The following is a 27,844-nucleotide window of genomic DNA, read 5'->3' as shown; positions in this document are numbered from 1 at the left end:
CTCAGAAAAAGCACCTTTCCATACCTGTCTGCTTTAACATAACTTGATTTTTTTCTTTCCTTTTGCAGCAGTTGCGATTCTTGCAGCATCAAATGGCTATGGCAGCAGCAGCAGCACAAACAGCTCAGCTACATCATCATCGGCATACAGGCAGCCAGTCAAAAAATAAAATGAAGAGAAGCACACCAACCACTCCAAAATTATGAGTTATTTTTTCTTTTTTAAAAACACAACAGCATTGAATCAAAATAATTGTTTCTACTTCATTTTTTAAAATGTGTCAGTATTTTACATTGTTAGATGTACAAACTTTATACAGAAGCACAACCCTATGATTTTTAAATAAAAATGGGGAAATGGCTTAAGGAACCAGGGTTGGTTTGCCTAAGTCATTGCTTTTTAAAAATGGTTTCACTGTACATAATATATATGGAAGTGGCCTAAGAAATACTAGAAACATCTTTCAGAAGAATGTAGTTTGATATTTATTTAGTATAAAAAGTTTGTGCACAGTGTAACAATATAGTTTTTACAAATCTGTTCGGAATATGTGACTTTTTATTTGGGTTTCATACTATTAATTACTTCATCCATGAGTTTTTTTACTTCTTTGTGTCTTGTAACTGCACGGCTCATACAGTCCTGAAGTTTAGCTCCAGTGAGTCCACTTCCACCTGAAAAATTATTGTGCCAACAATTATAATTACTCAGTTATTTTTATAAAACATGAAGTTCATAGCAAATTATAAAAGTAATAGGATAATGTTAATTATGGTCTCAAGACGTGCAAGTTATGTTTTAACATGACCTCCAAGAGATTCTGATCTACAACATAAGTTGTAAGAAATGTAAGAACTGCCATATACAATACATAAGTGTAAGGAACTTGAAGTAGCAAAGAAACTAGTAACCTTACTTTAGGTAAATAATAAAATATCCCTCATTCCACTTTGCCCACCTTAATAAAGTTTACATATGTTTAGGACTTGAAGGGATAGGAACATGCCTGGTTTATGAAGACAACAGAGTCTGCCTTCCTCATCCATTACTATTGTTAAGGTTCCTGTTGCCAGATGCTCCTCTTCTCCAGTAGGGTCAACTATCAGCAAAGTGCTATTTTAAAAAGAAGGGGGAAAAAAAAGTGGGTTATCCCATAACAAATGTTACTGTACTTTATTTCTTTAAATTGAACCCATGGCAATATACCACTAAGCTAAATCCCTAGTTCTTTTTGTTTTTAGACAGGGTCTCACTATGTCATTGAACCAGGCCTCAAAAACTCGCAGTCTACTTGGCCTCAGCATCCTGAATCACTGGGATTACAGGCATGTATCAACCCAGCCAACTGTTTCTTTAAAAGAACATTAAACATACTATTTGCCTTTTTAGCTCAGGTATAAAAAGAGCTAGAATAGAACTGGTAAGAAACCAAAAAATTAAGTAGTAACTTAAAATCCAATACTTGAAAAAAATTCTTTGCTGTTCAATTTTTTAATGTATTCAAATCCTTGGCAAATACTAAAGACATCATAGAGAACATACATGAAGCAAGTGGAAGGAGTGACTACAAATAATTTTGCAGGGATTCAAACTGCCCAGGGCAAAATAGGGTGTTATGGCCACCACAGAAATTTTTTGAGAGAAAGCTGAAAATAACAAGCCATTTCCTTAACACTGAATATAGACAATTTTTAAAATACATTAACTTACTCGCCAGGCACAGTGGCACATGTCTGTAATCCCAGCAACTTAGTCTGAGGCAGGAAGATTGCAAGTTCCAAGCCAGCCTGAGCAACTTAGCAACATCCTGTCTCAAATAAAAAGTAAAAAGGGCAAGGGGTGTAGCTCAGTGGTAAAGCTCCCCTCATTTAATCCCTGATACCAAAATAATAACTTACTCATCAAACACAGCAAAGGTAGTTGCCACAGGGTGAGTTCTAATATTCAAATAACTTTTCTTCTTTAAATTAACTTCTGCTAAAGCAGTTTCTTCATTTATAGTAACTTCAGGCAACTGTACTAAAGAAAAGAGAAACTTGTAAAGTCAGTCTCTACTTTTGAGTTAATTTTTTCTTCTATTTAATTTGACCAGAACATTAATAATCTTATTAGTGGAGATGAATATTGTTCAAAAACATCTGATGTTCCCGCCTCTTATTTAAAAAAAAAATTAAGAAATGTCTAGTCACTTTCTACATGCTAGATACTATTTTAAGCATTTTCTCTGTATTCATTTAGTCAACATTTCACAAAAAGTATTTTCTCCCTTTTATTAAACATGCAGAAGTTTCAGCTCAGAGTGGTAAAGCCAGAACTCAAATTTAAGTCCTATATTAAATTTGCTATATTGTAATATTACTATATTATCTTCTTCCTCTAATTATCTGTTATCAATTCAGTAATGCAATGATAGAGGATATGCCAAGATATTAAAATCCTGACGACTCACTACCTAGATTCCTTACTAAGAAACTTTACAGTTAAAGGTTATATTTATGGCCTCAGAGTAAAAACCAACAGAATCCATCATATCCCTTCTGACAAAGAACTTAAAAAATACTTGTTGACCTAAACTGTGGTTACAACTATCATTTCCTCAATTTTCATTAATTTTAGAACACACGAATAACTAAACATTAGAAATCTTTGAAAGTTTATTGAGCCATATATAAAATGTTTTCACAAAATAGAATTTTGACCCCATTAATAGAAATACTAATTTTTATTATGGTTGCTTACCATTTTTTAAAGCTGCTAATAAAGCAAATGTGCAGGCATCCAAAATGTTTCCATCATAGTCAAGGCAAATGAGATCACAGTATAGAACCCAAGCAAGCTAAAAATGGTTTACACAAAAAAGAAATCTTACTGTGGACAGAAAATAGTATTTGATTGGATTTAAAAATCACAGAACCCTTTGTTAAATAAACAAGATAAACTTCAAGGCTCAAAAACTTAAAAGTTTGACCTTTATAAAGAGGAAACAAAAAGAAAGTGAAAATTTTTTTGATCACCAACCTGATAAGTGAGAAACATCTCCATTCCCCTCAAGGGAGATATAGATGAAGAAATCTCCATTCTTATTGCTAGGTTAACAGATGAGGGAAGTACTTTAGAAAGGCCTATCTGAAACTCAAAAATGTACTTTCCCACAGATATTTCAATATAGGAAATGTTTAGGTTTTAAAATGTTAACTGTATGTAATCCAAGAGGAAAATCTCTCTAGGTCCTCTTCAGCCTAGTGTTAAGTGTTCAGACTTTTGGTATCCACCATGTACATTCACCTTTAAACACATTAGCACAATCAAAAATTAATCAGTTAAAAAAATAAAAGATGACTACATTTTTCTTCAAAAATTAAGGGAAGGAAATGAGCTTTAAAGAGCTGATAGGCAATCCAACTTGTTTTTTTATGAATAACAATTTATTTTGATAATTACAGAATAAGACTGAGTAGGCTATCAGGATTTCTTCTAATTGCCCTCTTTGCTGTATCCCCACAAACCCTTCTGAATTAATATAAGTTCATTGCTTCTCTATACATCTTACCTTTCCTGAAGAAATGCACAAGTCCTCTTTCTGAATTATCTGTGAACTTGATTTAATGACAAATAGCACAGTAAATGAAAGGTCAAAAACGTTGAAAATGAATGACAGTAAAATTTTATCAATAGTCTTACTTTTCAATGACATCTGCAATGAACTGGCTAGCTACTTGGGCCTCTTCTCCAGGAGGTCCAGACCGAAATCTCGATGAACACAGGGGTGGTAGATCCACATTAGGAACTGTTTAAAGAAACACTCTGCAGCTTTGTAAGACTCTCAGGGTTAAAAAGAAATTATTTCCCTGATGTTTTTTCCAGCTTTTTAAAATTTTTTAAACATCCATGTTAGGACACAATCATCCTAATAAATCCTTCACCAAAATTTTCCTGGTTTATTTCAAAATGAACTGTTTACACCCAACTTTTTCTTTTGTTATGCTGGGGATTGAACCCAATGCATTGCTCATGTTTGGCAAGCACTTTTTTTTTCCCCCAATGTTGGCTCCTACCATAAAGAACAGATCATCCAAGACAACAACAAAAACAAGTATTAGGGAAAACAAAGTTTGTAATGACAGCCCTCTGACTAAAAAAATTCCGTTTCCTTTGTTGATGACACGTGAATATATGAACAATAAATAACCAAGTTTGACAAAAAGTTAAATTTCAAAGCTGACTTTGACACAGAAAACTTTTTGAGAATATGCTTTACTCCTTGTATTTCTGAATGTTAGGAATTGCCGTCTAAAGCAACTACTAGGACTTATCAAGAATTGTTAGTATTAAATGTGTTAAACTATTTATATTAAAATTATAAAATCACTGAACTTACCAACATATCCTTTATCAGGGGCATCTGTTGGTGGTGCTGCAAATTCCTATACAAGCAAATAAATGTTTTCTATTGAAAGAAGATACTAAAAAATTGTGAAGACGGTTTACTATACACTTATGAAAAGCTCTACTAAAAACAAGCTTAGCTAATTGTCAGATCATAAGCATCTACTATGTCTGAGGAATTGTGTCAGAGGGTCTAAGAATGTTAGCACCAATCCTTACAATCCCTCTGTGAGGTAAAAAGGAATAAAGTACAGAATATTACCTAGGGATCTTTTCAAAAAGATTAATTGGGTTTCTGCCCCACCCTTCTACTCATTCAGTAGGCAAGAATCTAAATTATTCCTCAGATGATACTAACAGCCAGATTTAGGCACCACTAGCATACAGGTCAAGAACCAAAGCTCTTAAATCACTAACCCAGTTTGAATGTCAGACCACACTTACTGAGAGATTTAATAGTGCCTACTTTTAGGGTTGTTCATGATGATCAAATAAAATAAGGCCATTAAATCCCTAGCATAAAACCTGGTAAGAAATAAAAGCTCAAATCTTGAAAATTTCACCCCAACTTTACCAAAGAAGAAAATCAGGTTAAGTAACAGGTTGTAATAAGTTAAAAAGCAAAGACTTTAGAATCGGATTTACACCTCAAGTTATATTTATGAGCCTTGTGTGTCCGGACAAGTTACTGAACCACATGTTAAAACAGGAAATGGAAACTAGATAATTTTGTACCCAACCTAATAAGGTACCTGAAACCTTAGGTACTCAGTTAATTCCCTCAAACTTTTCTTTTGAACAATCTCAAGTGTCTGCACATTTACAAACATTATTACTGGCTAAGAAGGCATCACCCTATTAGTTTCTCAAATGATACAACCAAATTCTTTTAAAACTTAGTTGTGATGAGGATTATGTTTTACTGTGGCCATTTTTCAAATATTCATGAATCATAAGCTATTAAGATAATAAGGGTCATATTATCTAAAACATGGGTAAAAACTCCTAGGATACTTAATACAAAAAAATTAACAGATGACTGTAATCAATAGCAGAATTACAAATGTATAATACTATCTAATAATTATATGAAGCTGATTTAGTATGTCAAATGTCAATAAGACATATTAAACCTACCGCTTTAACTCCACAAACTACTGTAGTGTTCCCCAGCTTCACTAAAGCAGAACCATCTGCTGTACTAATTGAACCTGAAAACATAAGTACAGTATTTAAGCAAAATGAAATGTCCTTAAAGGGAAAACAACTATAGCATTATCTATACAATAAACTGTGTTTCTAATACATGACTATTTTGCAACATATTTCAGTTACCTAATGTTTTAAGATTTCCCTGTCCTTGAATTTATGTTAGTAATTTTTATTCAGTCACAGGGCTATTGTACAGATAGAAATCTCTTTACAGAATATCCTCAAATCCCATATACATAGTACAATCTAACTTGGAAAAAAAAAAAAAAGAACTTTGGAATGCCATACAAGCTGAAATAAAAATAGACCCTCACCTATGTTGACAGTTGTGGTTCTGAATTCACCAAGTTCTCTTCCATCAGGACGACAGTTTTCTTTCTAAATGTTTTTTTCAGGAAAATAGATTACATGTGTATTTTACATATAACAAGAGAAACATATTAAACCTCATTAATTCAAATTAATTAAATGAATCTGTCTTTAAAAGAAGCATGATATTGTTATCAAACACTTTACTAAAAGGAGTAACATGTGCATCACCACTTTACTCACCAAAAATCTCCTGTAATACTCCATAGGTTCCACAGTTCTGAAATGTATTACAAATATTACTATTGTAAGTTAATGACACTTTACATAAATCCAAAATCTAGCAGATTTTAAGTGATGTGCAGCACATCACCACAATCTGTAACTTTTTTTCACGAATTCTGATGATTGTTAACACCTATAAGTAATTACTGAAAGTAGATACCCTTGCAGTAGCAATCACATTCCACTATTGTCCTTAACTCTCAATCATAGGATTGCAATCCAAAACCCTTTGAGACATCTTTAAAAGAGGATTAATCCGGTCGTTAAAATAATCATGTCATTCTTGCTCTAAAGGGGGGATTCTTAACCTAGTGATCATGAGAAAGGATCTTTACATTTACTACACTGAAATTTAGCATATTATTCCACTATAGCTACAAAGTAATAAACCTTGAATAGCAGTACCTGCAACTTCAATATCTACCGAGATCATAAATGTTTTCGTTTTTGTACTTGTGGGAGATAAACATAAGTTCACGGTTACTTTGAAATTGCCAACACTACACTCGCCATTACTTTTTTTTTGTTCAAGGTTTATAACCCGAGTACAAAAATAACTATTTCAGCATCACTGGTTCCAAATAAGATTTGGAATCTTTATTTCGCTCATTTAAAAACTTTTGACAGTCCACAGGCTTCACCAGAGTGGCACCAAGAGTGAAATCTTCCGAGGGAGGCACAATTCTTTTAGAAATAAATTACGGGAGGTGGGGAGCCGGGCAGCACGTGGCTTAAAGGGTTACAGCCGCACCTCCCTGGACTGTGCGCTCACTAGGCACCAGGTTTCTAGCGCGCGGTGGGGACCGGGCTCTACAGAAACCCTCTACTCCGTCCCACGTTGGGGGAGAAGCGCCTCTCCTGGCACTGCGACTACCGCCGGGTCCCCCTCCCGTCGCCTAGGAAAGGAGCGAGACCCAGACGGAGTCGGCCTCCAGGACAGAGCACCGAACTAAGGGTTAAGGGAAGCCGCCATCCGCCTGGAAGCACCGCTAGGGCCCGCCGGCCGCCAACACTCACTTGAACCCGGCCGCCATCTTCCCGTTCGCGCGCCTGCGCCTGCGCGGACCTCCCGCCCTCGCCAGCTCCGCGGTCGCACTTTCGACGCGAGCTCCCTGGCACTCCCGCGGCGGGAGACTCGGAAGGCTGGACTCCGCGAAGCTGGTCCTGGTGGCGCTCCGCACCGCCCTACCCTAGCGAGAGCCTTTCTAGGTTTTCTTGCCTGTGGCGTATTTTTAGCGAATCTGCTATTAGACCAGTGTCCCTCTTTAGAAAAAGGTTTGTAGTTCAGAATAAAGCCAACAATTTAAAAGAAAACCGAGTTTATAGCAAAGAAGTCTGTAGATATGAAACATCATTCCAATGTTTCTACTTCCATTTCCCGTCGGTCTTAGGCTGGCCCCTGGGATGGCCTCTCCCCAGGTAACGGGCTCTCCGCTCCAGCACCTGAGAAATGTGAACTTTTCACTTTCTCAGCGGTTGACTGCCGTGACAAGGCTTTCAGCTCCTTCCTAGGCAGGATTACTAGGTAAAATACTGGACACCTGGCCAGATGGGAATGCCTTGTGTGTAAGGAAAGAAACGAATGAGGAAATAAAGAGGAGAGACAGCTCAATAGTGACACCGGTTTATTCGGGACAAACCAGCGAAGGGGCCCAGCGGAGACTGAGACCTGTCTTCCACTTACAGCCTGGAGTAGATATAGGGGCATGAGAGAGTGGGGGGAGTTTTGCAATTAGGGGATTGTCAATGAAAGGTTCTTTGGGTTGTCCCCTCTATTCTTTGAGGTGGTCACTATTCCATGTCCATCCAGGTGTTTTTAGTATTTCAGTCCCAGACAACAATTTCCTTTATTTGTATGATGATGAAGTTTTGTTTGGGTTTCTTTGCATGATGATGTATTGTCTGGGGTTTAAAATCAGGCTGAGTCAGAGTGACTGTGAGGTGGCTCTTGTGCTAAGATGGAGGATATATTTCAAAACGGTGTTTACTGTATCTAGTTCTACCTAACATTATGAACAGTATTTTTTTTTTAATATGAGTATACCCCCCAAATAGTGCATGTTATTAGTTGCTACCAGTGCTGGGAATGGGGGAGCAGGGAAAGTTTGAGTGGTGGTGAATGCACAGCATTGTGTATTATACATTTAAAATGGTGAGTACTCAAATTTGTACTATAGAGCAAAGTATGTGCACGTACTAATGAGGCTTAATGAGTCCTACTATTATGTTTAATCACAGTGCACTGCACCAATAAAAGTTGTGAAAATTAATGTAACAAACCAAATATTTAAATATGTGAGCTGTATAATATATGAAATATATCTCACTAAGGATGTTTTAAAAAATTAGTTGTATTGTTGTTTATCTGAAACGCAAATTAGGTAGGCTTTTTGCATTTTACTTGCTAATCTGGAAAGCGAGCTGCTTGTTCTTCGCTTGACCGCGCGGGGACGCTGTGAACAGCGCTGGCTCCAGGGTCGCGGCTGAGATTGGTCGCGCGGGGGCGCTGTGGGCGGCGGGCGCCCGGCCCGGCCGGCGCGTCCTCCTCGGCGGCGGAAGGCGGAACTCCTCGAGCGCTTCCGCGTGTGTGTAGGTGCTGGATAGGGCGGGAGGTGGCGGCTCGGCATGGAGAATGGCTCCGCTCCTGCTGCAGCTGGCGGTGCTCTGCGTGGCGCTGGCGGCCGCAGCCCTCATACTGGTGAGCACCGGGTTGGGGACCGGCGCGACCTGAATTCACGCCCTCCCGGAGGCTGCGGCTCCCAGGCGTCTCCTACTCAGCGCTGCCGGTTCCTGGACGTGTCCCTTTTCACCCTGCTTTCCCCCCAACTCCTCCACGGTTCCTCTCCAGGATTTTCACCCCACCCCTCTTTTTAATACTTTTTATTTATCTTTACTTACTTAAGACTCTTTATTTATTTGGAATAATATTTGCCTGTGTGCCCGGAGCCTCGGGACGCGCCCACTCAGCCCGGTCAGCCCAGACCGCTGCCTTGGCCCTCTCTCACCCGGCCTGTCAGCCCAGACCTCTCCAAGGCCTTTCCCCCAGCCTGGAGTCTCTGCAGTTCGGCCCCACCTGGGGAGGTCTTCAACCCCCAGAAGGGTGCCATATGTTAAGGATTGGAATGATTCGATGGATCAAGAAGAACCTCTGGGAAAGCAGAGTGAGCAAGAGAAACAGGCCTTGTCTTCTCCTCTTCTGGCTATGGGTCCTTAGGTCCCAGAATTAGACACTTCAGATTTGCTGCCTGTGTAAACAGCAGAGCAATAGAATTCAAACCAAGATTTCCTCTGCCATTAATCTGGAAGTATAAAAACATTGTAAACACTTGCTGATCTATAGAACAGAATACTTGCCAAGTGAACTCTCTTCCACATAATTTGGAATGAGCCTACCATCTAGTTAGTAAACGGAGAGTATTTCAGCATCCTTGGCATTCAGATCAGCTGCCTAGACAGCAATGCCAGGAAGGCCACTTTGCCATCTTCCCCAGAGGGTTGTAAATTTACAACTTAGGAACATACTAATTTTGAGACAGCGTCTGAGACGTCTGAGACACTGAGGCTCTTGCAGCCGGCCTCAGCCTCCTGCGTTGCTGGGATTGCAGATGTGTATCATACATGGCTGTTCTTTGTATTGTTGATGACTGCCATTCTAACTGGAGTGAGATAAAATCTCAATGTAGTTTTGATTTGCATTTCCCTAATTACTAAAGATATTTAACTTTTTATATATTTGTTGGCCATTTGTATTTCTCCTTTTTAAAAAAATTTTTTTTAGTTATTGATGGACCTTTATTTTTTATTTATATATAGTGCTGAGATTCAAACCCAGTGCCTCACAAATTCTAGGCAAGCACTCTGCCACTGAGCCACAACCCCAGCTCTGTGTTTCTTCTTTTGAGAGATGTCTGTTTAGTTCATTTACCCATTTATTAATTGGGTTTTTGTTTTATTGGTGCTAGGTTATTGTAGTTCTTCATATATTCTGGATATTAAATCTGTGTTGGAAGAGTAGCCAGCAAAGGTTTTCTCCTAGTCTATAAGTTCTTTCTTCACACTCTTGTTTCCTTTCTGTGCAGAAGCTTTTTAATTTGATATTATCCCAGTTTACCTCCTTTCTTAATTATTTTAAACAAGCCCAAGATAATATTATCTATAATCCTCAACATTAATTTCTATAAGAGCCTTCTTTTTATTTTTGTTACTGGGGATTGAACCCAAGGGTGCTTTACCACCAAGGGACATTCTAAGTCTTTTTTTATTTTTTATTTAGAGACAGGGACTTTCTCAGTTGCTGAGGGTCTCACTAAGTTACCGAGACTGTCCTCAAGTTTGCAATCCTCCTGCTTTAACCTCCCTAGTTGCTGGGATTACAGACATGTGCCTCCCACTGTGCCCAGCTAAGAGCCTCCTTTAAAAAAAAAAAAAAATGTTATTGCAATTAGGTGATCACCAATTTTTTTTAACAATTATTTCATTATTTCAAATACCCTATTAATTCAAATGCCCTCTGTTGTCCCATATATGTTTCATTATAAATGTCTCAGTTCTGATCGGTATTCAACAAGGGCCATACATGGCACTTGACTGATGTTGCAAGGCTTTTTACCTACCAACAGTTTCTACTCCTTTAAAAAATTTTTCTTACTTTCATTGCTTTTTCTGTAGAACTTTTCATAGTATGGATTTCACTGATTGCATCCTCTTGGTGCCTTTTAATATCTTCCTGTGGCTACCGAATTTCCTGTGAACTGTTAGTTGGAATCTAGAGAACTGATCAAATGCATGTTAGAGTTTTTCAACCAAGAAAAGTGTGTGAGTGATGCTTACTACTTCCCCTGTTTCAGAGGCATATGATAGTTAGTTGTCTCTGGTGTTTAAAAAAAAAAAAAATAGTGTGTTCAGTTGTTGCTAATTAGGCCCTCCAGTTAAGAAATTTGTCATCAGTCTAATAATGGGTTTAGTGGTCATTTGTGATCATTATCTAAATGCTTTATTTCACTGTGAGTTGCAAAGTAGAATACTCTAATTGTATCATTCTTTATTGATTACCTAGAATTTTATAATGAAAAGAATCTCATCCTCAGCTAGTTTTCCTGAAATCATTTTTATATATAAAAGACAAAGTTTTAAAAATTATGAGATGGTTTCCTGGCATCTTAAAGGTGACCAGTTTTTATTTTTAGTTTTATTAGGGTTCATGATTTTTAAAAATTATCATGTGTTTTAATCTATTATAATTATTATCCTTTTCGATACTGAAATCCTCCCCTGACAGGCTAGTGGGAGGCCCTTCAAGTTGACTGACTCCTTTGTCCTTTTGGCAAAGCCCTTATAATCATTGATAGTCTTTGATTTTTGGCATGAGGTGTTATTCTACAGTTGTATATTTCCTGTCCCAGATCTGATCAACCATTCTTTTTAGGAGCACTAGTTACTTTTAGTGAGAAAGTAAATTTAGAAATTGCAATCATGGCATTAGGGTACAAAGCAGGAACATTTTTTAAAAATATTTTTTAGTGATAGACACAGTACCATTTATTTATGTATTTAAAATATTTTTATTAATTGTTGATGAATTTTTAAATTTTATTTATTTATCGGTATGTAGTTCTGAGAATCGAACCCAGTGCCTCACACGTGCTAGACAAGCTCTCTACCACTGAGCCATGATCTTAGCCCCCAAAGCAGGAACTCTTAACCATTAGTTTGGCAACTGTCCCTTTTCTTATTCTAATCAGAAGTATATTCAGTTTCAGTATGTACCTACTTCTGTGTCATAAGTGATCATCAAAGTGCAAATGAGTAGAATTCCAAAAATGTATAGATCAATTGTTTTGAAAGCAGAAAATATACCAGTAGAAGCAATGTTATAAAAGTGGTTTATTTCCAAAGCTTGCTCCCTTTCTGGGCATGGTGGCCTGTGCCTGGAATCCCAGCACTACCCTCAGCAATTCAGCAAGACTTTGTCTCAAATAATAAAAAGAGCTGGGGATGGGTGACTTGGTGGTTCAATCCCTAGTACAAAAAAAAAAAAAGAGAGAGAAAGAACCAAAGCTAGCTCCCAAGTGCATGTGACAGAGAGTCTACAAATTTTATGCTTTACTCCAGAAAATGCTGTATTCTGAATTCAAATTTGGGATGAATATCAAAATACATTTTAAGCATTACTGGTCCCAACTGTGGGGGGTACGGCATCTTCCCTTCTTGTTCTGGGTCTGTTTGGTCTTGGCTAGGAAGTCTGCCTTCATCTCACACATTCTGACTGCAATATGAACTTGTCCTCTGTTATGTATAGGCTCTGAGTAGGGGTATCAGCTAGTATATGTGCACACATGCATGTGCACTGAGGATTAGTTTTTAAGGCATCTACGAGTGCACTGAACTTCCTGTAGTGACTTATCTGATCTGGTATGATAGAGGCCTACGGAATGAAAAGTGGGAAAAATAAAAACCTCCATGGGCTGGGGTGCAAAAGCACATGGGAGGCACCGGGTTTGATTCTCAGCACCACATAAAGACAAATAAATGAAAATATTTTTTTTAAAAAAAACCTCCTAAAGCATTTGTGCCTTAGCATTGGAAAAAAGGAAAATCTTCAACTCTTAAGTAAAGGATTAATTAGGGTACTGTCATCTTATTATGGAATTACCTCCAGACCATTGTTAATGAACCAAATACAATGAATATTCCACCAAAATAAAAAACTCATGTAAATTATATATTCTATGGCAAATGCATATAAAAATCAGCATCACATAATTTTTTAAAACATGTCTACTTTTAGATTTCCATGGTTGCATTTATAACTGCCACAAATGTGCCACTACTTCATCAACATGAAGAAGAGAAATTCTTCCTAAATGCCAAAGGTCAGAAGGAAACTTTGCCCAGTATATGGGACTTACCTACCAAACAACTTTCTGTTGTTGTGCCTTCCTACAATGAAGAAAAACGGTGTAAGCTTCATTTAACTTTTTTGGTAAGGGGAATTTGGGGGGAAAAGGAAATTTTTGAAGTGTTTGAGTTTGCAGACATGGGCTGTGGTGAGTACATTTTTGGTAACTATAGTTCAGAAGAAGGAAACAGCACCATGAGGTAGTGGAACTGAAATGTTCTAGGGAGGTAGTAAGATGAAGACAGATATTACAGATGAGAATGACTCTGGAGGGACTGTGAAAGGAGTTGTCAAATAAATTGGGACTTGTTCCATACATAAATGTAGTATGCTGGGGCTTGGTAACTAATTTTCAATTTTTTTTCCTTTAAGTGCCTGTGATGATGGATGAAGCCCTGGGCTACCTAGAGAAGAGACAGGTATCTTACTTTCTTTTTCAGTTTGATGTTTCCAGTTAAAACCAGACCAAGCTAGATGCACCATGAGAGACAGTACTGGCCACACTGATCCCTGAACCACCTTCTGGCTCCCTCTGCTAGCCATCAGCATTACATAGGAGGCCACCTCCATAGGCCAGCCAGGAGGTAACCCAGGACAAATCAGAAAGCTGAAATTTCTCTTTGTGTATCCTCCTATCCAGTTTTTATCCTGGTGATGTATCTAAAGTTAAGTGACAGTGCACATCTGCACATTTTGTATGACAGAACAATGCAGTTTTTACTTCCGTAACTTTTTAAAAAAGAGGTATGTTTTTAAAAGACTTCTTTTAGATTGAAATTCTTTTGTTTCTTTATTATTCTCTAAAGCTGCCCTCAGGTATTTTCACCTTTTTTCTTCACGAAGACAAGAAAGTAACACATACCCTTTGTTAATAGCATTAATTGCCTTTAGAATCCTTGGAAAGGCTAAGAATTAAGTGAGCTTTATAACTTGTTTTTTTGTTGTTTGTTTTGTTCTTTATTGTTTTTTTGGTTTTTAGAAAATTTTTCATTTTGATTTACTTTGCTTTGGGAGTTTTTTTTATAAAGGGAAGAAAGAAGACTTGTTAAAAGAAAGGGAACTATTACCTACTTAAAAATTAAATTTAGAGAAAAAAGAAAGCAGAGTGAGCCCTTAGTATGTGTGAAGTATCTACCTCTTCTATTACATATGATCTTTATGTCAGCCACCGTGAATTAGAAAGTGGGCCAAAAAGTTAAGGTGCCCATGGTTATAAGACTAAGGAGTGGTCCAACCATTGGAATATGCTCTCTCCAACTTCAGTCTTCCTGGGTTTTTTTCCCATACACTTGTAGCCTCTCTCCAGTGGGCACCAAAAGTACCTGGCTTCTATCTGTACATATTAACACTAAAACAGTTGTTTCCTAATTACAGTTTTATTAAAATTCTTGACTATTGTGCTAGTTTATTTTTTCTTCTTGCAGAAACAAGATCCTTCATTCACTTATGAGGTGATAGTAGTTGATGATGGCAGTAAAGACCAGACTTCAAAGGTAAATACATGTGCTCTTAATCTTGCCAGTAGGTAGAAAATCTGGGATAATTTAGTACATGTGAAATCTTTCTTTAGTTAAAGCTGTGCCTAATACTGTCTGATGTTATAGTGTGGGAAGTAGGAAAAAACGGATTTTATTTTATTTATTTATTTATTGGTACTGGGGATTGAACTCAGGGGCTCTCAACCACTGAGCCACATCCCCATCCCTATTTTGTATTTTTATTTAGAGACAGGGTCTCACTGAGTTGTTTAGCGCCTTGCTTTTGCTGAGGCTGCTTTGAACTCATGATCCTCCTGCCTCAGCCTCCCCAGCCACTGGGAATATAAGCGTGTACCACTGTGCCTGGCTCAGATTTTATTTATGGAAAATACACTTATTGTTCCACTGTTTCACATGGTTAGGGAGGCTTTGAAGATCACCAGATAGGTAGGGAATATACCCAACCACATTTCACTGTGGCCTCTTTGCCCACCAATTTGTACTTCCTTTTTTCCCTAAGTGTAATTTCTTTGTATTCCACCCTGACTTACAGATTTCTAAAGCTGTCATTAAAATTGGAACCTCTCCTCATATCTGCCACTGGGTTCAAGTATGCCCTTTGGCAGGGTCCATCATGATTTATCTCTGGGAGGTCTTACCTCTGGGAGATGTCCCTCTCATACCTATAATCCTAGGACACTTATACCAGAGTTCATGAGCCAGAACTTGGAGAAAGGGCTACCGACTTACTTAGAAGCTTGGGAAGTACTTGGCAAAGATTTAGATCAGTTAGGATTCATTCCCTAGGGCTGCACACATTGTCACTGTGCAAGATTGTGGCCATGTCTGCAAGGAAAAAGGGAACATGCTTGTTAGGTGGGCAACTAAGTAATGGTACCTGTCATGGTGCTCCAGTAAGAGTACATATAAGGGTCCATGGCCACATTTGTTCATTGAGAGTGGTAAATTCCCTACTGTCAGGCACTACAAATACAGCTGGCCTTTCATATCTGTGGGTTCCATGCCTGCAGATTCAACCAACCATTAATTTGAAAATACTTTTTAAAACTTGCATCAGGGGCTAGGGATGTGGCTCAGTTGTAGAGTGCTTTCTTAGTATGCTTAGGGCTCTGGGTTCAGTCCCACCACACACACACACACACACACACACACACACACACACACACACACACAAATGCACCTATACTGAATATGTGTAGAGTTTCTTTTCCTTGTGATTATTCCCCCCTAAATATAGTATAACAACTATTTTGCATAGTATTTGCATTGTATTTAGTACTATAAGTTGATTTAAAGTGTACAGGAAGATATGTGTAGATTTTGTTCAAACAGTATGCCATATTATATATGGGATTTGAGCATCCTTGGATTTCAGTATCCTGGGAGGTCCTGAATAAATCCCTGTGGAAAATGAGGAATAAATGTATTAACCTTTGCCTTTAAGTAAGTCACTGCTGTGGAGGAAGACCTATTATGTGATAAGTAACAGTTGAATGGGAAAATACTTTCAGAGCAAAAGCAACTACAATATTAGTGTTAAGATTATACTTCTTGGGAGGCTGGGGCTATGGCTCAGTGGTAGCGCGCTTGCCTAGCATGTGTGAGGCATTGGGTTTGATTCTCAGCACCACGCATAATTAAAATAAATGTCCATCAACAACTAAAACATTTTTTTAAAAATAAAAAAAAAAAGATTATACTTCTTGGGGCTGGGGTTGTGGCTCAGTGGTAGAGCGATCGCCTAGCATGCGCAAGGCACTGAGTTCGAGCCTCAGCACCACATAAATGTAAAATAAAGATATTGTGTCTACCTAAAACTTAAGAGTAAATAAAGATTATACTTCTTTTCTGGCTGGCTCACACCTATAATCCCAGCAACTCAGGAGGCTGAGGCAGAAGGATCATGAGTTCAAAGCCATCCTTAGCATTAGCGAGATACTTAGCAACTCAGCAAGACCCTGTCTCTAAATAAAATATTTAAAAGGTCTGGGGCTGAGGCTCAGTGGTTAAGCACCCCTGGGTTCAATCCCTTGTACCAAAAAGAAAAAAAAATGATTATACTTCTTTTTTCCTGGAAAAATTAAGGACGAGCATGGAAGCCAAGAAAAAGAACTGGTATTTGAGCTAAATCTAATCTGGCCTGACAGGTTGACATGAAGGAAAGCATGTTCTAGGGAATGGTTTAAATATGTTCTGGAGACCTCAAATACTGCTGATACACAAAGTGCTAATGCAGCAACATGGAGAGCTGAGGCTAAAAAGTTATGTGAGGCCCACATTGCAGAGGGTTTCATATGCCATGATGAGGAACTTCTTTTAAAAAGTAGGTCATCATGGAGACTTTTTGAACAGGGCTTCTAAGAACTGATTTATTTTCATATTAGAAAGGGGAGTGAATTAGGGAGGCAAGAGACACGGAGACTTCAGGGGATAGGATACTATGGAGTCAAGAGGCATTTTTTATTCTATTCTATTTTTATACTATTTTATTCTATTCTCAGTACTAGGAATTGAACCTAGGGGCACTCTACCACTGAACTACATCCCCAGTCCTTTTTATTTTATTTTGAGATAGAATCTTGCTAAATTGCTCAGGCTGACCTCAAACTTATGATCCTTCTGCCTCAACCTTTAGAGTAATTGGGATTATAGGTGTCATCACCACACCTGGCTCAAGAGGCATTTTAGAATCAATTTGATGAGTTAGTAGCCACCAAATTGTAATAGATGATAGAAATGGAAAATGAGTCTCAGGTTTTTAACTTGAGCTAAATGATGATGCCATTTGCTTTATGAGAAATTTAGAATGAGCAAAAGTAGGAGCAGATGATTGAAATTCTGGAATTTTTGTATCTAATATACATCTAGGTGATAAAGGGAAGAAGTCTGGACTATAAATATGTGAGATCTTAAACATAATATAAGCAGTAATTAAACCCATGTTAAGTAATTAAACCCATTGTGCTTATTTGTTGAGAAGTGACCAAAGACTGCCCATAAGCTATGCAGTTGTACAATGTAGGGTACTTGGGGGATTATCAGCATTAAAGGAGCAAGCCACGGAAAAGAAGTTAGTGATGAAAACTGAAAAGTTACAGTTAGCAGGGGTAAGGGGTTGGTGCTAATTAAACCCAGGACAAGCTAGGCAGGCACTCTACATGTGCTACATCCCCATCCCATAACTTTGATTATAAATCAGAGTAATGGTAGTTGCTTAAGTGAATGGTGAAATAACAGTAAAAAAAAAAAAAAAAATTAGGATGCTGGAGGCTTAAGCAAGCTTGAGCAGGAGGCAGTGGAAAAGAAGAAATGGAAGATTTCAAAGAAAAGGACAAGTTATAGTGTCCTTTTCTACTGAGAGGAATTTGAATGAAAATTGGGAGAGGGGCTGGGGTTGTGGCTCAGTGGTAGAGTTCTTGCCTAGTATGTGTGAGGCACTGGATTCAATTCTTAACACCACATAAAAATAAAATAAAGGTTCATCAACAACCATATATATATATATATATATATATATATATATATATTTTTTTTTTTTTTTTTTTAGAAAAAGAATTGGGGAAAATAGTCCACAAACTACAGAAGTTACAGAAAACTTCTCTGGTAAATAAGATAGACTACTGACTAAAATAAGTAAACAAGTCATGAAACAGCATCAAGGGCCCTGTCATAAGTTTGACTTTTTTTGGCGGGGGTAGGGGGTTGCAGTTAACACATGGCTTTCCTTTTTTGACAGCTCAGCTTAGGTCAAGGAGTCAGGAAGAGACAGTAGCTATCTATTCTGCTGGGTCTTTGTAAGGAATTATATTGTGATTTCAGTGACTAATAAGTGGTTCATTGTTGTATCTTGGCTCCAGGAGCTCTACAACTCGGACTGCCAGTGTGTACAGTGGATAGAATCTAGTCACAAGAAAGGGTAAAACAGAGTTGCAGTGTTTGAGTCCAAATGAAAAACCCAGTTTATAAAATTTTTGGAATCCAAGTTGATTTTCAAACTTATTTCTTTAGTTTTTTATTAATATATATATTTTAAATTGACACATAGTAATTATACATGTATGTGGAATACAATGTGGCATTTCATTAACATATATAATGTATAATAATCAGATCAGGATAACTGGCATATGTATCACCCCAGACATTTATCATTTTCCAGTTAATTTTTTTCTGACTTTTTTATAATTTGACAGGTAGCTTTCAAATATTGTCAGAAATATGGAAGTGACAAAGTACGAGTGATAACACTGGTGAAGAATCGTGGAAAAGGAGGAGCTATTAGGATGGTAATATATATACTTCAAATTTTTATCTAAAATGGAAAGGTATTTTGAACAACTTCTTTTGCAGATTGTAATACTGGCTGCATGAATACCAATATTTTGAGTTAGCTACATTATGTTTTTAATAATAACTTTATATATCTTAATCAAATCTGAACTTCATGACATATCTGTAACATACTGCCTGATTCACAAAAATATCTTTGTCTTAAAGTTTAAAATGTTATACCTCTGTGTATGTTTGACATATTTGCCAAATAATAAGATTATATGTTTTTTTTTTTTTTTTTACATTTTACACAATGTTTTTGTGTATTAAGTTTTACCAGTATGAAGGTAGAATATTGAGATTGGTAGCATGAACCAAGGTAAATCCTACATGGGTCTCTCCTAGTGGAATCTACAATCTATTAGGAAAGATAAGCATTTTGATAAGTGAAAAAGACTTAGAAATGAAGTACAGATGAAGTGCTAAGAAAGTCCCCGTCAAAAGAGGCTACTTTCAGCTGAGGCATTTCAGGTAAAGATTAAGTTACGATGAAAGTAAAATAAAAAATCTAGAAAATTTGGATAACATAGTGGCTTAAATGACTTTGAGGTTTATTTTTTCCCCTTGAAGAGAAGGCTTGTTTGTTCAGTAGCTCTATGGTGTCATCAGGAAACTGGGCTCCTCCCTTTTAGCCATTGCATCCACATTCCAAATTGGAAGGGGGAAAGATGTATGCCAGCAAGTTTGCCCCCTTTTGAGGAGCTTTCCCAGAAGCTCCACCCAATAACTTTTACTTACATCTCATGAGCCAGAACAATATCACGGGCAACCCTGATTTCCAAGGAAGACTGAGAATTTTTTTCTAATATTTTCATTCCCAACCAAATTAGAATTCCATTCAAAAGCAAAAAGGAAAGAGTGATTCTTGGATAGGTAACTAACAGTCTCAGCCACTTGAGGAAAATAGCAGATATCACAAAAGAGGTGTCACTGAGGCTAGGTCTCTGGTGATGGTGAAACTAGGTTCCATTTACTTACTGATTGCTTATTTTGAACTGAAGAGTAAATTAACCACCTCAACATAATTATCTTCTCACAGGTACTCAACCACTGAGCCACATTCCCAGCCCTATTTTGTATTTTATTTAGAGACAGGGTCTCACTGAGTTGCTCAGCACCTTGCCATTGCTGAGGCTGGCTTTGAACTCACGATCCTCCTGCCTCAGCCTCCCAAGCCACTGGAATTATAGGCATGTGCCACCATCCCTGGCTCAACATAATTATCACTTGTGATCCTCCTCAGAATTTCTCATAAGTTAGGTCCCATCATTTTGATTATATAGATGAGGAAAGTGAGGCATGGATTGGTAATTCAAGGTCACATAGATATTAGAATCAATATTTGGAGTAGGTTAGTTAACTGTGAAATTCATGCTTTTACCCTCTATATTTGAGAAGGGAAGGCCAGTCAACAAAGCCAGAAAAGACTGAAGCAGGAACTCATAGAATATGTACTAGAATCAGCAAGTTCACTCTAAGTCACAGGTTAGGCCAAAGAGAGAAAAGGGAAATAGGATTGGGATTGGGGGTGTTGCTCAATGTTGGAGTACTTTCCTAGCATAGGTAGGCCCTAGGTTCAATTCCCAGCACTACGAAAAAAAAGAAAGAGAGAAAGAAATAATATAGAATTGATGCAGTTATCATGATGGGTTTTAAATCTGTCCATTTGTTTAGACAACATTGTACCTCATTAGAGATACTAAGATGCAAGATGCCCATTCTGTCCATAAGGATATCATAATTTTGCAGGGAAACAGTTTTCAGATAGTGTTATAAATGCTTTGATAGAAGTATATACTCAGTGCTGACACCACCCTCTAGTAGGGAACAGCAGAGACTTCCCATAGAAGGTAATTCTGAATGGAGTCTTCAAGGAAGGTTAGGAATTATCTTTATGGAAGTAGGGAAGAGGGATCTTTGCAGAGAAGGAACATGATCAAAAACATAGCAATGTCGACAGATTGCAACAAGGGACTTACCAGTTGTACATGAGGCTTGACTATGGAGATAAGGCCTGAGAGTGGATGGGTTCAGGTCATTAACTTTAGGCTTTGAGCCTAAAGTCAAGGTATAATGAATATTTATTTAGGTTATGATAGTGACACAACAGAAGAGGAGGAAGCATAAGTGGGAGATGTTAGAAATGAGACAGAATTGGGTCCGATAATCAGGGAAAACAGAACCTTTTCTAGGAGTTTGGAAATGACACACAGGCCATGTATATCTATATGTAGAATGGGATAATAGCAGGCTCTAAAGAAGCCTTACAAAAAAACAAAAGATGAAGCTTCCACAAGTTTGAGTGCAATTCTCCATTAATGCTAAATAATAACCTCCAGTTCACCATTATAATGTGTTATTTAAATGATTAGTCCTTTATTATTGTTTTTTTCTCATTTCAAACTAAGCTCCAGATTTTGTACCTTATAATGCTTTTTCTTTTCTGTAACATCATACATGTTTAGAAGCTAAATTTGATAACTTCTTATTTTCTGCTTTTTTACACATAACCTTAATGGGTTTGATAAAGGGCCATCACCGATAATAATCACTGGGTTTATTCTGTCATAGAATAAATGATTAAATTTCTGTCTATATTTAGATGTATCTTATCTACAGTCACACTATATTATCAAAGCTGCATTTCACTGTACAAACCATGAATAAAGCAGGCTTGATTGCCTATGCCTATAAGTTATAGGTACTCAAGAGGTTGAGGTGGGATAATCACTTGAGCCCCAAGTTCAAGTCCAGCCTGAGCATCATAGTGAGACCCACCCTTCTAAAAAACACAAACACAAATATATTTACATTTGAGAAGCAATGAACTCACTAGGATACACCATAGAAATTGAGTCAATGTACAGTTTATTTCTGTGTGAAATGTACAAAATTGTATATCCATAATTTATGCAAAAGATTAATTCAAAAATTCAAAATTGATTATCATAATTTTGCTAAATGTCACACTCTTCAAATAATAAAATAGTATTTGGATATGGTCCAAATATATAGTATTTGCACACTTTCTAAATTTTAGTGACATTCTATGTCTTTATTTAGTGATTAATTTAAAAGCTTTACATTTAATAAAGAATATTAAAGATCTATAACCTTATGATTTACTTTATAGCAAATCTGCAAATGTTATTTTTGTTCAATCTTTCCATTTTAACATGATCTTTATATGCTGCTTTAAGTTGTCCTTGATTCTTTTTAAGCACCATAACACACATATAATAATACATTTGATAAATGTATGTGTGTGTGTGTATATCCACATATATATGATAGATATTTTATTATTCTTAGTGATGCAGAATACTTTTTATTTATCCAAATGTATTTTACTAACTTGATATTTTCCAGTGTGTTAGTAGTATGACCTAACAAGTTTTTAAAAATGAAATAGGCAATAAATACCAATAAATACGTTAAGGAACATGTTAGCAAGAATAACAGTGAACTTTGACCTACTACCATTTTACACCTAGTATTTCAATCCTAGGTATTTGAGTAAAGCAAATAAATTGAAATGTCATTGAATTTAATCATTTTTAAGTAACTTTATTTTACTTGGAATTTTTAAATATAGGGTGTATTCAGTTCTCGAGGAAAAAAGATCCTAATGGCAGATGCTGATGGAGCCACAAAGTTTCCAGATGTTGAGAAATTAGAAAAGGGACTAAATGATCTACAGCCTTGGCCTGTGAGTATAAAAATATAGTGTTAATGATATTCAATCAAGAATGTAAGATCTAACTAGGCATGGTGTTATACACCGGCAATCCCATTGGCTTGGAAGGCTGAGGCAAGAGAAAGTTCAAAGCCAGCCTCAGCAACTTAGTGAGACCCTGTCTCAAAATAAAAAGGCTGGGGATGTGGCTTAGTGGTTAATTGCCATTGGGTTCAGTCCCTGGTACCAAAAAAAAAAAAAGGAATATAGGGTCTAAAAATTTAAAAAGAATTTTCCTATAAGTTGAAAAATCAGGGTTGGTTGTTTACTTTTTTGTTGTTTGGTGAAAAATTGCTCTATGAGTGTTATAGTCCCATAGCGGAGCTAAGTGTTTTGTTATAAACATTCACTGATATTCTGGACACTTACTTATTTAATATTCTGACCATATCTATCGCTTGATTTCTAATTGCTTCTGCCAGAGTGTTCTTGTTTTTTTGATTTTTTTTGTTTTGTTTTGAGTACCAGGGATTGAACTCAGGGGCACTCAACCACTGCACCACATCCCAGCCCTTTTATACTTTATTTAGACATAGGGTCTCATTGAATTGCTTAAGCCTTATTTTTTTGCTGAAGCTGGCTTTGATTCACATTCCTCCTGCCTCAGCTTCCCAAGCTGCTGAGATTATAGGCATGTGCCACTATGTCCAGCTAGAGTTTTAATATTATGCACAGTTAGTGAGGTCTTATTTAAAAGCATAGCCTGAGACTTCTAGATGAAAATGTGAAATGAACCTGAATCAGAATCTTGTATTTGATGAAGCAAGCAAAAATAAATTCACAAAGGTTAAATATAACTTTAAGGCATAGATTTAAAAAATGGAGGTTGAGGAAAGAAAATCCTGGTGCCGTTCCCACCATTCAAAAACCTTTTAGAGAAAGAAGGTAAACTTATCAAATCCTGAACTTTTACAAAACACTTCTCAGTCTACAACGAACCTAACTGAGAGAATGAAGGAGGACCCTTAGACAACATCATGCAGTACACTTATCTTCTGCAATACAGTATGCCAGGATCTCAGCAGAAGCAAGAGAATTTGCTAGGGCTTGCCAATGTCAGGGTTTCAAACTAAGTTGTGAGCACAGATCCAAGAGATTAGATCCTTTCCTCAGTGGAGTGTACCCCTGTTCAGGACACCTGACAAAAGTTATAGCAAGGAGCCTGAGTAAGCCAACAATGCCACACAAGCCTCCTCCCTCTTTACTTCCCCTCCATGTAACACTCAGGCCTTGAAACACTAGTTCAAAGGGAAAAACAAGTGTCACAAAAGTAGAAACGTATCAAGGAGAATCCATATGTATGGTAGGAGAGCTGCCCATGTTAATCTGCACAAATAAAATAAATAAATGGCAGTTACATCAACACTTTACTACCAAAAAAAAAAAAAACTAAAGATAGTTTAATACAAAAGAAGATAACCGGCCTGGGGTTGTGGCTTAGCAGTAGAGCACTTGCCTAACGTGTGAGGCCCTGGGCTCAATCCTCAGCACCACATAAAAATAAATAAGTAAAATAAAGGTATTGTGTCCAACTACAACTAAAAAATATTAAAAAAAAAAAAACACAAAAACGACTCAGTAGTAGAATACTCGTCTAGCACGTGCAAGGCTCTGGGTTTGCTCCTCAGCACCACATAAAAATAAAGGCATTATGTCCAACTATAACTAAAATATAAAATTTTTTTTAAAAAAAGAAGATAACTGATAACTCTATCTGAAAGGCAGTGTCATTCAAGGAAAAGGATAAAATTACATGTGAGTATTTTGGCTAAAGACAAAATTCTTAATGAAAATTAGAATTCAGCAACACAGAGATTAGAGAGAATTTACAAAGTAAGATTGAAGGCCAAAAGAAGACAAATAGATAGAACTGTCCCTAATGAGATAGACCTAGTTTTAGAAGCAAATATTTTTGTTATATACTAAAATAATTCCTATTAATTATAGCAAAAACCAAACAGTGGAAAAAAGTGAACATACTAAACCAAAAACAGAAAATTTAATAATAATTTTTAGAAACGCAAATCTGCTGACCTTCTCACCTCCTGGTGACTGGGAAGTATGAGTAGTCTTTTGAGTTTCTGCTTTGTATAGCTCTAATGATGTTCAAGCAGCCCATTCTGTCTCCACTCAGTTATAAAATTCCTCTTAACATTGCGTGCAGTCTGTATCCTTTTAACCACCCCTTCTAGTTGCTGCTTTTATTGCTGCACAAAACAGCCAACTTTGTGGTGTGACAGCCCTTCAGAGAGTCAAAACTATTTTCCATTTGTCTTCTCTATTGGGGCTATCATCAGTTCTTCAAATTTTTAAATATAGCATGTTTCTCTTTCTTATCATTCTGGTAATTTTCCAATGCCATGGCTTCAGTTTGTGTGAATTTTCTTACTACATTACATTGCCATTGAACTCTGTCTCCCCATCGTTCTGCTGATACAGTTGGTGTTTCTTTTGCTTTTTATTCCAGAGTGGAAATATGACTCTCTATCCCCATTATATATCAGCTTGTCAAATTTCAGTCTCTAATGCAATTGCTATTTCCTTCTTAATTCACTTAAGCCACAAATGTGATAAGCATTCCTTACATGGATTCCCCTAATTCCTAAAAAAGGAGTAACTGGAATAAAACTGGAAGTAATGAACAAGAACATGGAGCCAAGCATGGTGGCGCATGCCTGTAATCTCAGCAGTTTGGGAGGCTGAGGCAGGAGGATTGAAAATTCAAAGCCAACCTCAGCAACTTAATGAGACCCTAAGCAACTCAGCAAGACTCTGACTCTAAATAAAATATTAAAAAAGGACTGGGGATGAGAATGGTTAAGAGCCTCTGAGTTCAATCCCCACTACCTCCCATACCCTCCCAAAAAAGAACATGGGTTTCATGGTCCTGTCTTAAAGTTACATAAGTGATTTACTAGATGTCAGTAGTTAACTTTAATGCCTTTTGACAATATTTTAAGTGCTTAAGTATTTTTTTCCAGTAACATTTTCAATAGCTTCTATGCCAAACTTATTTTTTTTTTTTAATTTGCTCCCTTTTCATACTTATATTTCCTTTTAGATTAACTGGGTTACATGTCTGGTCACTTTTCTTACAAGGTCAGTTTAGAAAAGTTATCTCTGAAGATAATTGTTCTTTTAAGGTTTTAAAATAAATGTAATTTAAGTAGAGCTCATTATTTCACACAAAAGTAAAATAGAATATTTTCATATTAGTTCCATATATTTTATTTGTGTTCTCTTTTCATATCGTTTTTTTCCATTTTTTTTTTATTGGTGCCTTGTAATTATGTATATTGGTGGGGTTAATTGTCCCAGTATCTCCCCTACATCAGTTTTTTAATGTGCAAAGCTTTCCTCCTATCTTTTAAATTTCCTAATCAGTGGTTATTCTGCCTTGTTTAATGAAAATATGTTTGGTTTTGTAATGATTTTTTTAAGCAAAATCTGTGATGACTACTTATTTCATGGATTAAGTATTCAAAATAAAATCCCAAATCCCTGAACAGGCAAAAATAGATGACAAAAAGTCTGTATTTCTTAATCGGAGTAATTCCTTAGGCCATGATTTAGACCTTAAATTCTCATAGAGGCATAGATAAACAAGTTTTGTTTTTAACCCTACAAATGTCTAGTGGTAATAACATGAGAGTAACATCAAAGTAAAATTGTATTAGGAAACACTATAGGAAGAAGATCCTAACCACACACACACATACCCAGCTCAGTCTAGAGTGATTTCTTACTAATGACCATGATGTCACTTTGCCTTCAAATGGTTTAGCCAGTTGTAGTTTGGGTGCACCAATATTTCATATGTATATGCTTCATTTAGTTGTTCCTTAAAAGTACAAGACAGTTACTGCTTTCCTTTTTTTTTTTTTTTTAAATGGACCATGTGGACAAGTTAGAGGCTAGTCTATTTGTTTTATCTTTGGAGACTGCTGAGATTTTTGTGAAAATTAAATGAGGAAGAATGCAAAAATAAAAGAGCAGTTTAAAAAATAATTTTTATTATATATCCAGATTATATATAAAAATTACATGTATAGTATATATAATAACATAACATATATACTCTGTATATAACAAAAGTTTCAGGAGTCTTTCTCAGTATATCAGTGTGTTTCCTGAATTATTAAAGAAGGTGACTCAGGACTAGAGCTGGCTCTGAGAGCTATGTTCTAATGCCAACAAATCTAATTCAAAAGCGGATAAGGAACAGCAAAATTTTCTGTTAGAGTGATAATCAATATTTTAGACTTTTTGAGTCACTTATGTTTTGTTTCTTCCTCTTCCTCTCTTCCTCCTTCCCATCTCCTCCCTTTAAAAAGGTAAAAAAAAAACAGCAAGTTGGCTTTAACTCACTGGCCACCTCCATTCTAGAAGATTTAAATGTTGATCTTAATAAATGTGATTTTTGTGCTAATCACAGAAATTTTCAGAATCTTAATAACCCAATGATTATCAAGAGATAAAAGGCAGGAAGGGCTATAGGATATAGGAGTTGGAGGGATATAGGAGTTGGAGAATGACTTTTATCTGAAAAGATTAAATTTGCGGTTCTTAAAGATATATAGTCCTGTTACCTTGGAAATTGGAAATTGGCTCGGGTGGAATTTAGGTACATATTATCTAAATTAGTCACTGCCTTCTGCCCAGTGGAAGATAAGTTTCACTAGAAAAGGAACCTTATCACTAAAGTAGTACAAATATTAGGTGCTCAATATATACTTTTGGAACAATTGAATACTACCGTATATCAATTCCAAGGAGAAAGCCATGTTTTACATTTAAAAATGTAGTCATGAATGGTACCCAAAAGCCAAATTCTCTTACAGGAATATATGAATAAAATACCAAATTTGTATAACAACTCATATGGAATTTAGGAAAACATTATGAAGAGGTAGATGCAGAACTGATTGTAGAAATGCTGCCAATGTGGCAAATGGTAAGAAGAAACTAGATGTAACATCCAGATGAATAATAGGGTTCTTGTTTTTTTTTGGGGGGGGGTGGGGGGGTGTACCAGGGTTTGAATTCAGGGGCACTTGGCCACTGAGCCACATTCCTAGCCCTGTTTTGTATTTTCTTTAGAGACAGGGTCTTGCTGAGTTGCTTAGTGCCTTGCTTTTGCTGAGACTGGCTTTGAACTCGAGATCTTCCTGCCTCAGCCTCCATAGC

At 36.7% G+C, this 27,844-nt stretch overlaps 3 protein-coding genes across 21 annotated transcripts in view; 2 read left to right on the top strand and 1 right to left on the bottom strand.

Annotated features, from left to right (window-relative positions):
• Nucleotides 1-547, top strand: part of Supt20h (SPT20 homolog, SAGA complex component) — a 39,937-nt gene extending 39,390 nt beyond the window's left edge. For all 15 annotated transcript variants that reach the window (XM_046453932.2, XM_046453938.2, XM_046453947.2 and 12 more), the window contains one exon: nt 69-547. In XM_046453932.2, coding sequence (XP_046309888.1) covers nt 69-206 — 138 coding nt within the window. In that variant the 3' untranslated portion in view covers nt 207-547. The remainder of the gene's footprint in view (nt 1-68) is intronic.
• On the bottom strand, nt 462-7,280 carry Exosc8 (exosome component 8). The gene is made up of 11 exons (XM_046453952.2): nt 7,210-7,280; nt 6,151-6,187; nt 5,913-5,976; nt 5,524-5,597; nt 4,379-4,424; nt 3,682-3,787; nt 3,551-3,596; nt 2,740-2,836; nt 1,899-2,019; nt 1,007-1,113; nt 462-674 (listed from the first exon to the last, which is right to left on the bottom strand). The coding sequence occupies exons 1-11, from the start codon at nt 7,224-7,226 to the stop codon at nt 559-561; spliced, it is 831 nt and encodes a 276-aa protein (XP_046309908.1). The 5' UTR covers nt 7,227-7,280; the 3' UTR covers nt 462-558.
• Nucleotides 7,281-7,317: 37 nt separating this feature from the next.
• Alg5 (ALG5 dolichyl-phosphate beta-glucosyltransferase) overlaps nt 7,318-27,844 on the top strand; it is a 50,001-nt gene continuing 29,474 nt past the window's right edge. For 2 of the 5 annotated variants that reach the window (XM_058582544.1, XM_046453948.2), the window contains exons 1-6: nt 8,736-8,890; nt 12,980-13,151; nt 13,463-13,509; nt 14,515-14,583; nt 18,783-18,875; nt 22,517-22,630. In XM_058582544.1, the coding sequence (XP_058438527.1) occupies nt 8,825-8,890; nt 12,980-13,151; nt 13,463-13,509; nt 14,515-14,583; nt 18,783-18,875; nt 22,517-22,630 (561 nt within the window). In that variant the 5' untranslated portion in view covers nt 8,736-8,824. The other 3 variants (XM_046453951.2, XM_046453949.2, XM_046453950.2) reach the window with 3 other exon arrangements.

The sequence above is a fragment of the Marmota monax genome, unplaced genomic scaffold, assembly GCF_021218885.2.
Source record: "Marmota monax isolate L192 unplaced genomic scaffold, Marmota_monax_Labrador192_F-V1.1 WCK01_AAM20220418_F8-fsc00011, whole genome shotgun sequence".
NCBI classification, from domain to species: Eukaryota; Metazoa; Chordata; class Mammalia; order Rodentia; family Sciuridae; genus Marmota; species Marmota monax.
Note: the sequence above shows the minus strand (reverse complement) of the source record. Positions and strands in the feature narration are given on the sequence as shown.

Bases quoted from the DNA above. Each gene is read 5' to 3' on its own strand.
- Exosc8 (XM_046453952.2), bottom strand. The intron at 4,425-5,523 runs GTAGGTTTAATA...TTGCTTGTATAG, and splicing joins TAGTTTGTGGAGTTAAAGCG to GAATTTGCAGCACCACCAAC. The intron at 3,788-4,378 runs GTAAGTTCAGTG...TTCTTTAAACAG, and splicing joins CCCTGATAAAGGATATGTTG to TTCCTAATGTGGATCTACCA.